At 47.8% G+C, this 13006-nt stretch overlaps 1 protein-coding gene across 1 annotated transcript in view; it reads left to right on the top strand.

Annotated features, from left to right (window-relative positions):
- The window catches only part of ST6GALNAC2 (ST6 N-acetylgalactosaminide alpha-2,6-sialyltransferase 2), a 57305-nt gene extending 55456 nt beyond the window's left edge, over positions 1 to 1849 (top strand). Inside the window, exon 11 of the mRNA XM_069951548.1 lies at positions 191 to 1849. Coding sequence (XP_069807649.1) covers positions 191 to 358 — 168 coding nt within the window. The 3' untranslated portion in view covers positions 359 to 1849. The remainder of the gene's footprint in view (positions 1 to 190) is intronic.
- The last annotated feature ends 11157 nt before the right edge of the window (positions 1850 to 13006 follow it).

The raw sequence follows: 13006 nt of genomic DNA, 5'->3' as shown, positions 1-13006 counted from the left end.
CGCGGAATCAGTGCGCAATTGGAAAAAAAATGAATGAATTTGATTAAATGAAAAATTAATTTGCGCAGAATTCCACCAGAGTTAATTCCCAGCGGTACACTTTCTTGCGTGTAATTCCGCCAGAACACTTTCTGCCTGGAACCGCAGAGTTTTTCTTTTGATCGCTAATAAAATGTTATCTTCCTCATAGGTCAGTGCCTATGGATTCATCACCAAGAATTACGACCAGTTCTCTGATCATTACTTTGAAATAAAGAAGACGGAACTTGAATTCTATGCCAACCATGACATGATAATGGAAATGTACCTGTGGAGCAAACTGCATCAGAAGGGAATCATGACTCTATACCAACGATGAGGAGAGGAAGCGCTCTGCACTGGTTGGACTTGTGAAGCAATGCAGGCAGTATTAATCTATCACAGATGACAGAGTCCACAGGACTAATTGTGACGGTGGATAATTCAATTACAATCCTGCCAGCCTCTGGAATCATTATATATTAGTACATGGAAATTCGTGGTTCCTACAGAACACTTGTCATAGACATTTCAATAATTTACTGTAGATAAATCTTTAACCACCTTAGGATAACAAATAGGGATATTAAGGTTCATGTGATTCAGTGAGGCCTTTCACTAGGAGATTAAAAAGAAATGGTTTGCGGGCTGCCAAACAGGCCTTTCCTCGTTCCTCCACTGGATAACTGGGTGTGTTCCTCTTAGCTAAGCAATCTCATGGTCAATAATCTACTAGAAATGGGATCCAGATCCAAGCAATAACTTCATTTATGTGCAACAGAATTAATCAATAACATGTAAAGTTATGGAGAACAGTTTGGAGCTGTGGTTCAGATTTTTGTTACTATGGTGTCAGTTGGTCATACCGCACCATGTGGTCAGTTAGTAATATTGCACCATGTGATGGTCAGTTATTGATACTGCACCATGTGCTCAGTTACAGATACTGCACCCTGTGGTCAGTTATTGATACTGCATCATGTGGTTAATAAGTGACACTGCACCCTGTGGTCAGTCAGTGATACTGCACCATGTGGGGGTCAGTTATTGATACTGCATCATTTGGTCAGTTAGTGATACTGCACCATGTGGTCAGTTATTGATACTGCATCATTTGGTCAGTTAGTGATACTGCACCCTGTGGTCAGTTATTGATACTGCATCATGTGGTTAATAAGTGACACTGCACCCTGTGGTCAGTCAGTGATACTGCACCATGTGGGGGTCAGTTATTGATACTGCATCATTTGGTCAGTTAGTGATACTGCACCATGTGGTCAGTTATTGATACTGCATCATTTGGTCAGTTAGTGATACTGCACCCTGTGGTCAGTTATTGATACTGCATCATGTGGTTAATAAGTGACACTGCACCCTGTGGTCAGTCAGTGATACTGCACCATGTGGGGGTCAGTTATTGATACTGCATCATTTGGTCAGTTAGTGATACTGCACCATGTGGTCAGTTGGCGATACTGCTCCATGTGGGTAGCTAGTGATACTGCACCATGTGGTCAGTTGGCGATACTGCTCCATGTGGGTAGCTAGTGATACTGCACCATGTGGTCAGCTAGTGATACTGCACCATGTGGTCAATTATTGATACTGCACCATGTGATCCGTTGTTGATACTGCAGTTTTATGTGGGGTTGTGCCTTATTTTTATTTCTTCTTTTATTGTGAGGAAATGTGAAATTCAATACCTCTTAGCTAATGTTGCAATGAGGGTGTTTTTTTTTTAGGAAATTAAAAGGGAATTAATACATTTCAAACAATGATTTGTGTTTTTCTAAAAATGAAAATATTTTTTTTAATAAAAATGTAAAGTATGTCTCGGTATATTTATTGTGTAAGTTAATGCTTTGCAGAAGAAATCACATTTAGGCCAAGTTGACACACTGTTTTTTTTTAAGGAAAACATCCGTTGTTAGAGGTTGCAACAACGGCCGTTGTTTACTAACACTGCACAGTTGAATGGCAGTGAATACAACAAGTATTTGCCGTAGTGTGTACACACTATACACTATGGCCATTGTTCACTGCTGCTGCAGAAAATAATTGACATGTCTATTTAGAAAATAGGCTGTGCTCATAGTGTATGGTGTGTAACGCCCGGAGTAGTGGATCCACTGGACCGGCACCAGCGATGGCACAAACCTCACCAGGGAGCGGAGTCTAAGGGGCCGCTGGTTTTCACCAGAGCCCGCCGCAAGGCGGGATGGACTTGCTGCGGCAGGCGACCCCCAGGTCGCTACCCCTGGCTTGGTTGCTGGTGTCGGCAGGCGAGGCGTGGCAGGAGCAGTAGGCAGGAGATGGCACTGGCAATGGTCTGCAGGTGAGAGCGCACGTGACAGGCTGAACGCAGGAACAGATGGAGTGACAGGGAAACAGGAACCAGGAACAGGGACTAGGGACCGGGTAACGGACAGGACTCAGGAACAGGGACTTGGGACCAGGTAACAGATAGGACTCAGGAACAACAGGGGGCTGGGCCAAACGCTATGGGAAGCATGTAGAGGCTCCAACCCTAAGGACAGGGCATGCTGGGATTTATAGGGGAGTGATTGGTGACACTAACCAATTAGGAGCGCACTGCCCCTTTAAATCTGAGACAGCCGGCGCGCGCGCGCCCTAGGAGGCGGGGACGCGCGCGCCGGCCGGCACAGACCGCACGGAGGAGAGGTGAGGCGCCCCAGGGGCCGAAGCAGCAGCAGCGCCGGGTCCCTACACAAGGACCCCGGCGGCTGCACGGGACAGGAGGCGGTCGCGGCGGCAACCCGGAACGCGGGAAGCCGCCGCGGCCGTGACAGTACCCCCCCCCTTTGGCCTCCCCCTCTTTCTTGCCTGCAAATGGCACAGGAAGCCACAAAGTCTTTGACATCTTGGGATAGGCTGGGCCACCAGTAGTGGCGAGAGATCCGTTGGCCGGTCTTACGGACTCCAGGGTGCCCGGCCTCCAACGAGGAATGTCCCCACATCAAAATACCTCTTCGAAGCGCAGGGTGAACATGAGTCTTTCCGGGGGGTACTCTCTGAAGAGTGGAGGTGACGACTGGTACTAGGCGATCAGGCGGTATAACGTGGCAAGGGACTGTGGGTCTGTGGACGAGGACCTTCTGTAAGTTCCTCCGGTGGTGAGAGGACACGACCTTAGTCTTGGGTACGGGGAGAGGGTACACCTCGTCAGAGAAGGCATCCGCCGAGTCTTGGTCTTCTGCCGGTAGGCCGGATAGAGGCTTGGCCGGGACAGGAAATGACATAATACACTTGGTCTGAGGTGACTTGAGACACTGGTGGGAACAGTCCTGACCCCAACTGAGAATCTCCCCGGTTCTCCAGTCCAGCTGAGGGGCATGTTCTTGTAGCCACGGGAGTCCCAGGAGGACCGCGGGGGAAGAATGGGGCAGGACGTAGAAGGATATCTCTTCTTGATGTAAAGGACCCACCTGGAGGACTAAAGATGCGGTCTGGTAGTACACACGGTCGGTAAGAATTTCGCCCGTGACCGAGGAGATAGTCAGGGGCCTGGCTAGTCGGGTCACTGGTAGCCGCCATCTTTGGACCAATGTTGCCGCAATAAAACTGCCTGCTGAGCCAGAATCGAGGAAGGCAGTAGTCTGATGATTTTGTCCTGAGGGAGTCCGGATGGAAACTGGCATAGACAGACTTGGAATGGTGGCATTCGCACCTAGGGACACCTGTCCCACCGGACCTAGGTGCGAGCATCCTCCGGATGTTTGGGGACGTAGGGGACATCCCAGCCGGAAGTGATCGGAACCACCGCAATAGAGACAGAGATTCTGCTCCAGGCGCCGGATTCTTTCATCAGGCGTCAGGTGAGCCCGTTCCACCTGCATAGGAATCTCAGGAGAGGGTTGGGACATCGAAAGGTCAGGATTCTGGAAAACCGGCGCCAGCTGGGGATGGCGACGGGAATGGGTTAGTAAATGTTCATGCCGAACCTCCTCCTCCCTCTCCGAAAAACGAGTATCAACTCGGGTGGCCAGTAGAATGAGTTCGTTCAGGGAGGTAGGCAGGTCTCGGGCAGCGAGCACGTCTCTCACTCGACTAGACAGGCCCTTCTTGAAGGTGGCCAACAGGGCGGCCTCGTTCCAGTCCAATTCAGCTGCCAGGGTGCGGAACTGGATGGCGTAGTCACCGACAGAGGAGCTGCCTTGAGAGAGGTTGAGGAGAGCAGTCTCGGCCGAAGAAGCACGGGCAGGTTCCTCAAAGACGGAGCGAAACTCGAATAGGAAGGCCCGGAGATTGGCAGCAACAGGATCATCACGGTCCCACAGTGGCGTGGCCCAGGCCAGGGCTCTACCCTCTAATAGGCTGATGATGAAAGCCACTTTAGAGCGCTCGGTGGAAAACTGACTACTCAAAAGTTCAATGTGCATGGTGCACTGAGTCAGGAATCCTCTGCACAACTTAGAGTCCCCAGAGTACTTGCTTGGGAGAGCCAGTCGGAGTGAAGAAGCAGCGTCAGGAGATGGTGTGCGCTGGGCAGAAGTCTGCTGCTGTAAGGCGGCAGTGAGTTGCTGGATCTGCTGTGACTGTTTCTGGATTTGTTGAGCCTGTTGCGCGACCACTCTGGCGACGTCACGGAGATCTGGCACCTCGCCGGGATCCATGGTTGGAGCCTACTGTAACGCCCGGAGTAGTGGATCCACTGGACCGGCACCAGCGATGGCACAAACCTCACCAGGGAGCGGAGTCTAAGGGGCCGCTGGTTTTCACCAGAGCCCGCCGCAAGGCGGGATGGACTTGCTGCGGCAGGCGACCCCCAGGTCGCTACCCCTGGCTTGGTTGCTGGTGTCGGCAGGCGAGGCGTGGCAGGAGCAGTAGGCAGGAGATGGCACTGGCAATGGTCTGCAGGTGAGAGCGCACGTGACAGGCTGAACGCAGGAACAGATGGAGTGACAGGGAAACAGGAACCAGGAACAGGGACTAGGGACCGGGTAACGGACAGGACTCAGGAACAGGGACTTGGGACCAGGTAACAGATAGGACTCAGGAACAACAGGGGGCTGGGCCAAACGCTATGGGAAGCATGTAGAGGCTCCAACCCTAAGGACAGGGCATGCTGGGATTTATAGGGGAGTGATTGGTGACACTAACCAATTAGGAGCGCACTGCCCCTTTAAATCTGAGACAGCCGGCGCGCGCGCGCCCGAGGAGGCGGGGACGCGCGCGCCGGCCGGCACAGACCGCACGGAGGAGAGGTGAGGCGCCCCAGGGGCCGAAGCAGCAGCAGCGCCGGGTCCCTACACAAGGACCCCGGCGGCTGCACGGGACAGGAGGCGGTCGCGGCGGCAACCCGGAACGCGGGAAGCCGCCGCGGCCGTGACATGGTGTAAGGTCTTACCATAAGTCCTGGGGGCATCTGAGTATATAAAGCCATTTTTTTGGACTGCAGAAAGGTGGCTGCTATAGGTGAAGCCTGGTTCTGCAGCGTAGTAGTATTTCTACAAATATATAGGTGGAAGAACAATGGCTCTATAGCTGGCAATACAATACAATGGTATATAGCAATAAAGGTAGTGACGTGTTTGACAAACCAACACATAAAGAACAAAGCGACTGGAAATAGAGGAGGTGTGGATAGAGGATTACGGTGCAATGAGCATAGCGAGTCCTTTGTAGTTTGTTTTTACAGAAGTCACGTGGGATGCTGAAGTAAGCTGGGGTGACTGCTGTGTTACAGAGGACGCTGCTCTTGGATACAAGATGAGATACGGCTGGGCCTGGGGATGCAGGTTCCATATGGCGTCCTGCAGCACATTTAGCCAAAGATTTTGCAGCTGGGCCTGTAGATCCTGCGCACTCCTATGTTCCCAAAGTTGGAGATAAATCTGGCCAGGGAGTTTTTGCAATGGAGACAATAATGGGAAACTTGTTGCTAGAGAGCTATAAAGAATACCAGCTGAAAGCCACGCCATGAGAGACAACACAATAAGACAACACAGAGTTGCTGATTTTAAGGGTAAATCCGGCCAAAACTATTTTTTAATATGTTATTACTTACGGAAAGTTAGACAAATTTCTAATGTACATTAAATATGGGAAATGCACATATATGGCTATTTCCCTTAATTTAGTAGATCAGGGAGACTTCAGATTCTCTAAAAAGAGATGACGTCACGAACCGGGGGTGTAATTACAATGGATCGCCTGTAGGGGCGCACTATATATAGAAGTCAATGAGTACCATTGACTTCTATATATAGTGCGCCCCTGCTGGACACTCCATTGAAATTACAATGGATGTGTATGTACATGTAATACAGTATACAGTGTTTTTGATTGAATACATTTATGGAATACTTTGGGGAGCAAGTGTCCTTGCTCCCCAAAGTATTCCATAAATGTAATCAATCAGTACATAACAGTAAGCACGCCGCTACCGAACGCCCGCCACTCTGGACTACGCTCAACTACTACTCTCATCAGAGGGAGTAGTAGCTGGGTTCTATCGCCACTGCCGCCGCCGCTGCTGCTGCTGCTGATGGGCGCAGGGGGAGCCGCTCATCACTCTGCAGCTCTCATCCCCCTCCTCCTCTGGCCAAACTTTACTCTATGTGATCGCTGACTCCCTGCCGGCACCGCTCTCCGAGCACGCATGCCGGCCGGGGACACCAGGAAGCACCGGGAGCCGGCACGTGTGATCAGAGAGCGGCGCGGACGGGGATTCAGCGATCACATAGAGTAAAGTTTGGCCGGAGGGGGATGAGAGCTGCAGAGTGATGAGCGCTCCCCCTGCGCCCATCAGCAGCAGCAGCATCAGCAGCGGCGGCAGTGGCGATAGAACCCAGCTACTACTCCCTCTGATGAGAGTAGTAGTTGGGCGTTCGGTAGCGGCGGGCGTTCGGTGGCGTCATGCTTACTGTTATGTACTGATTGATTACATTTATGGAATACTTTGGGGAGCAAGGACACTTGCTCCCCAAAGTATTCCATAAATGTATTCAATCAAAAACACTGTATACTGTATTACATGTACATACACATCCATTGTAATTTCAATGGAGTGTCCAGCAGGGGCGCACTATATATAGAAGTCAATGGTACTCATTGACTTCTATATATAGTGCGCCCCTGCAGGCGATCCATTGTAATTACACCCCCGGTTCGTGACGTCATCTCTTTTTAGAGAATCTGAAGTCTCCATGATCTACTAAATTAAGGGAAATAGCCATATATGTGCATTTCCCATAATTAATGTACATTAGAAATTTGTCTAACTTTCCGTAAGTAATAACATATTAAAAAATAGTTTTGGCCGGAGTTCTCCTTTAAAGAGCCACTGTCGTTTGTAAAAAACACTTTAGACGTGTCATATAGATGTGTCAAAAGTTTTGATTGGTCCACACCCATACCGATCGGAAGAATGAACAGGAGAGGGCATGCTGCTGTGTGGTCCACTACCGTTCCGTAATAGAAAAAAGAGTCGGCCTCATAATATAAGTCTATGAAGCATGACTCTTCTTTTTTCATACACAGAGTGGGGAGAGGAACATGCTGCAGTATGTGGCCACCAGTGCTGAAGCGGGAAGGTAAGGGCATGTTATTTCTTTTATCCTCCCCCTACCCAGCACTTGTTTATTTATTTATTTTTTTTGTTAAAAAAATAGGTCAGGCCAGACTTCTCCTTTAAACCCCTATTATACAGGGTGACAGAGGAGCGGCAGCGAGCGGGTAAGTGCAGGGGCAGCCCATAGAGGATAGCGGCGGTCTGCTGCTCCTGCTCCTGTTCCACACAGCGACGGGAGCAGATTGTTGCTATCACAGTCGTTTGTCTTTCAACATGTTAAAAGACAAATGACAGTAACGATCAGCAGATATTGTTCATGTCGGCTAATCGTTGCCTTCTATTACTCGGGATGATTATCAGCCGTTACGGTAATTTCTCAGCCTTAAGTGATGTCATCGCTACTTGTGGTTTGCTTGTCAGATGTCTCCTCCAGTATATCGGGACCGTTAAATGCACTGGTGCCGGTCTGTTTTGTACTGCTTTCATATATATAGTGATACCTTAGGTGGGAATCCGCTCAGCCAGTCAGTGACTGGGGCGGGATCAGTTAGATCGGTGCTCTGCTGCTCAATCAGCAACAGTACTATGCTATAGCAACCTACTCCACGACAATAGGCCTCTCACCAGCCAGCAGCCTGCTCTGTAATGTTGAGAGGCAATAACCCCGAAACAGACTGTCTACAGACGGGGTTTCTTTCCTTTTTGAGCGATTCCTGGCTCGGCATATATCCCTAGTCATGCTCTAAGACTCCTAGTTGGAGTCAAACACTGCTACATAAGGTGGTGTGAGAGCTACATCTCTTTAAGCTTTATAGACTATGGCTATGTGCACACTTTGTAAGAGACCGGCCGTTCCATGATGATCTTTAGAGCCGCAGGGTTCTGATGCTCGCTCCATAGTGTGCACTGACAGGGTTTTCTGTGGCCGCTATTCACTGAATAGCGGCCGCAGAAAACTGACATGTCAGTTGTTTGCGGCACCGCTATGGATCCCAGTCAGAGCGTATACTATGTGTATACGCTCCGGACGGGATTCCATAGGCAGCAATGGCACGCATATTTTCGTGTAAATCACGGCCGTTGTACAACGGCTGTGGTTTTACAAAAATATACGTTGTCTGAACATAGCCTAATAATGTTTATACTTGTTAGGTGTTTTAGTTGAATTAGAGTTTGAATAAAATGCTACAATGTGGTGTCTGATCTGGAGGGATTTGCACAGTACTGCCCCTAGCACTATAATGTACATGAGCTCTGTCCATAGATCATGGTCGCAGATATGCAGTATGTATCTATATCTCTGCTGTATATATAACCTAATCAAAGTCCCTGGTAAGTAGGGAAAACTATGCTCTTCATTGTGGATTATCACAAGGACATTAGACAGCACTTAAAATCCACCGCCAGATCATAAGATCACTGCAATTTAGTGGTCATTAAAACGTAACTTTTACAATAAGCCTATAATAAGGTGTACGCCCACAGTACTATACCAATTGACCTGTTTACCACTTTATCATGTATTTGACATATTTAAATGGTCACTGCCATTACAAACAATTTTCCTAGGCAATTTCTAACTTATTTGTAAATCACATAATTTACCAAGAGAAACCAAAAAAACAGGACGTGCTGGTGAGGCTTAGCTAGTGTTATGTAGGGAGAGAACTAGGACTGTGCAAGTGATCTGAATCCCGTCTGCTTCCTCCATCCTGTTCATGAATGTTAAATGCAAGGTTTTCTTCTTATCTATGACCACTCTCTGGATAAGGGTCCTATTACACGGGCCGATGAAGGCCCAATCAATACTGTAAACGAGCGCCAATCTGCTAGATCGACGCTCATTTACTGGGCCTATTACACGGCCTGATTATTGTTTAGCAAGAGCTGCACAGACATCGTTACTGATGTCCGTGCAGCCTTTGCCCAAACAGTTTATATTACCTGTTCACGTTCCCAGTCTCCTCCTGCTCTCTGCTTCCTCCCTGATCCCCTGCTGCAGCTTCAGAAAGGCCTGTCTGAGCTAACGGCCTGTGATTGGCTGAGCAGCTTCTCAGCTTAGACAGGCCGCTCTGAAGCTGCAGCATGTGGGACCAGGGAAGAAGCAAAGAGCAGGAGGAGACCAGGAACGTGGACAGGTATTATAAACTGTTTGTTGAACCAAACGATCAGACGATTATCTTTTTATCGGCTGATTGTTCTATCTATTACACAGAGCAATAATAGGCCGAATCAGGCAGATTCGGCCAATTTTCGCTCTGTGTAATAGAGCCATAACTGCCCCTTCTGTAAATATGTGTTCTTACTATGTACACAGTGCTGCCTCCTGAATGTAATGCTCAGTTTACTGCTTAGACCAGGGCTGCTACTAAAGAAAGTCTGGGAATGAACACTCCTGGCAAATAGCCCAGCTCTGGTCCCACCTGCTGAAATAGACACAATGGAGAGGTGACTCTCACTAAGGCTATGTTCACACTATGTAAATCTACGGCCGTAGTTCTCGCCGCAGAACTACAGCCGTAGATTTGCGGGGTGGAACATAGCATTATTTGCTATAGGATCCCGGCCGGAGCGTACACACATCATATATGCTCCGGACGGTTCTCATACGGCGCCGCAAACAACTGACAGGTCCATTATTTGCGGACGGAATTCAATGAATTCCGCCCGCAGAAGGACCTGTTAGTTCACACAGTGAAGCGAGTGGCTCCGGCTATGGGAAGCTCTGATGTGGGCGCACGCTGATGCGCCCGCATCAGAGCTTCATGGAGGAAAGATCATCCGGCCGGTACTTAAGTACCGGCCGTGATGATCCGGGCTGAGACTGGCCGTTCCGTGACCCGGCCGGAGTCACGGAACGGCCGGTCTCATACGTAGTGTGAACATAGCCTAAAGCTGTGAGAGCCCAGAAAGAAAGGAAGCAAAATGTTTTTTTATTTGAAGATATGGAAATGCAGTTCTATACATCGAACCAACAAGTCTATATGTCTGCTTTGCTCATTCTGTGAGTCACTGTATTCTCCTCCTATACCAATAGGGCCTGACATAAGTGCACTTAAAAGTGAGTTTAATCATTCTTGAGATGCTCAAACTTACATACTGCTACACAAATGGCTTGAAGTGGCATGTACAATGAATCATTTCTTCAAGAGGATCATGGGGTTAAAAAGGATAAATATAAAAGTTGGTTTATCACCAAGCAAATCATAAAGAATGACAAAAATACAATTTTATTTAAAAACAGTTTGTATTGAATACTTAGGGGGAGATTTATCAAAGGGTGTAAAATTTAGACTGGTGCAAACTGCCCACAGCAACCAATCACAGCTCAGCTTTCCTTTCAGCACTGCCTAAAGCTGAGCTGTGATTGGCTGCTGTGGGCAGTTTGCACCAGTCTAAATTTTACACCCTTTGATAAATCTCCCCCTTAGAGTCTACATGAGTCTACATGAGTCTACATGGTCACGATCACCATGGTGAACGCTTAGTCTGCGCCGAATAAACAGACACGACCTCTAGAATACACAGGATCTTTATTTAGATATGTCTAACTTATTTTTACTACATGTGAATAGACTGCAAACACCAATGGTACAAAATAAATAAAGTAACTAAATGTTAAACATAACCATACAAAAGGGGTGTGATTGGTGAAAACACACAATAATACAAAGATTGGCACTGGATACGGCTGAGAATATCTTCAGGGGTCAGTGGCTGCGGAGAGAACATATGATTATCTGAACAATATATTGGGATCAGACTTTAGAGTGATATAGTATTTCTGACCTCCCCCAGACCGTCGGTGCCATTCATTAGGTTTTTGTCAGTCCATTCCTTGTCTGGGGGTCTATCTGTTTCCTGGGGCTTGTATTTGTTTCTTCTTTTATTCAAAGGGGAAAGGCCTGGGGAAACAGTGCCCTTTGTCTGCTGAAGATAAATATCAAGCCCACGGATGCTACAGTGTTACAGATACAGCTGGTCAGGTAGTTGTTTACATCAGCTGTCTCAGCAGGGAGGGGGGAGGAGGAGGAGACAGAGAGAAAAGCTCACACACAGATTTTTGTGTCTTCAGTAGAAAGCAGCGTCTCAGAACTGAATAGATAATAAGTATGGAAGGAATTGTTAGTCTCATCATGGGCAGCAATATATTAAAAGTTATGTTTGAGTGGAATACCAATTTGAAGCAGAAAATACTATTTCTAAATTTACAATATCCGTTATTTATTACACCCTGTGCATTGGGTGGCCGTCATTCTATTGACTTTAATGCGTTCCGCTGAGGTCAATTAAAATTCGGTAATAACAGACGTCATTTTAAAAAGAAAAAGGGTCCATCTTTTTTTTTCTTTTTAATCAGCATAAATGCATGTAATAAAGAGCCAGTGCCTAGACATTTATGCCTACAGTCCACTGAACAAGGGGACATAATATACAATGATCATAGATGCACATTCAACATGTATTACCAGTGCCGTGACCTCGGGTTATTAGGTGGTAACAGCAGTGGGCTAGTTAGTATTTTACTTGGGCACTTGTCATGGCCAGGAGTGCATAGAGACAAGGGAGAGTGAGACACCAAGTGGTGATGGTGCAAAACAACACCCATCATCCCAGAGTGTGACACCTGACAGAGATACCTTATTACAGGTGGAATACAGGACTTAGTGGCACACCTTTACTGGGACACTACACCAGTGTATGCACCAAAATCCCAGTCCGCTGGCCCCCACCTCACACTCCAATGTTGTTTTGCTACCCACTTCCTCAGTGAACGCTAGCAGTAGGGCTGGTAGCTGCAGTAACAAAGCAACAAACAGACTGACACAGATAGCGCCGGGGAGCTGTATACACTGTTCCAGTTGCTGTGATGTGGCCAGGTTAGTGTATAACTATTTTTGAAATCAGAGTCCATCTTGACTAGACTAAACCTAGTAGCACTGTAGAGTACTGCAGAGATTTATCAAACCTGGAGCTTATTAAGGGAGCAGGTGCTATAGCTCCCTGTTAGGACCAAAATAATGGCATAATTTGGGAATAAGTGTAGTATCCTACTACGGGTGGTTTTTCTTGTCTTTACATACCCAGGTAAAACTAGTTCACTCAGGTGCCACAGTTAAAGCAGTTAGTTGCTGTGCCCTACTACAGCCACTAGGTGCCTCACTCCCCCTGTGCACAGCTGCAGTTCATGTAGAAAGGTTTAACCTGTTTTTATACTCTCACTCACACACTTCCTGTGTGGTTAGTTGTAATCTGGCTCTAGTCCAGTCAGGAGGTGGTTGGTTGTCGTTTAGAGTGAACCCCTGTTCCTAACAAGAGAGACTACCGCAGTTATGCACTGCTAAACGTAGACTTGGGGTAACTGGATAAATAGGAAGCACCCTTGCCTAGGCCAATGACAATCACCCCGTAAGAAGAGAGGAAGAGGGACTGATTTGTAGTAGAGCACAGATT

This window comes from Dendropsophus ebraccatus, chromosome 14 (genome assembly GCF_027789765.1).
Source record: "Dendropsophus ebraccatus isolate aDenEbr1 chromosome 14, aDenEbr1.pat, whole genome shotgun sequence".
In the NCBI taxonomy this organism is placed as follows: Eukaryota; Metazoa; Chordata; class Amphibia; order Anura; family Hylidae; genus Dendropsophus; species Dendropsophus ebraccatus.
This window is presented reverse-complemented; position numbering and strand designations above follow the sequence as displayed.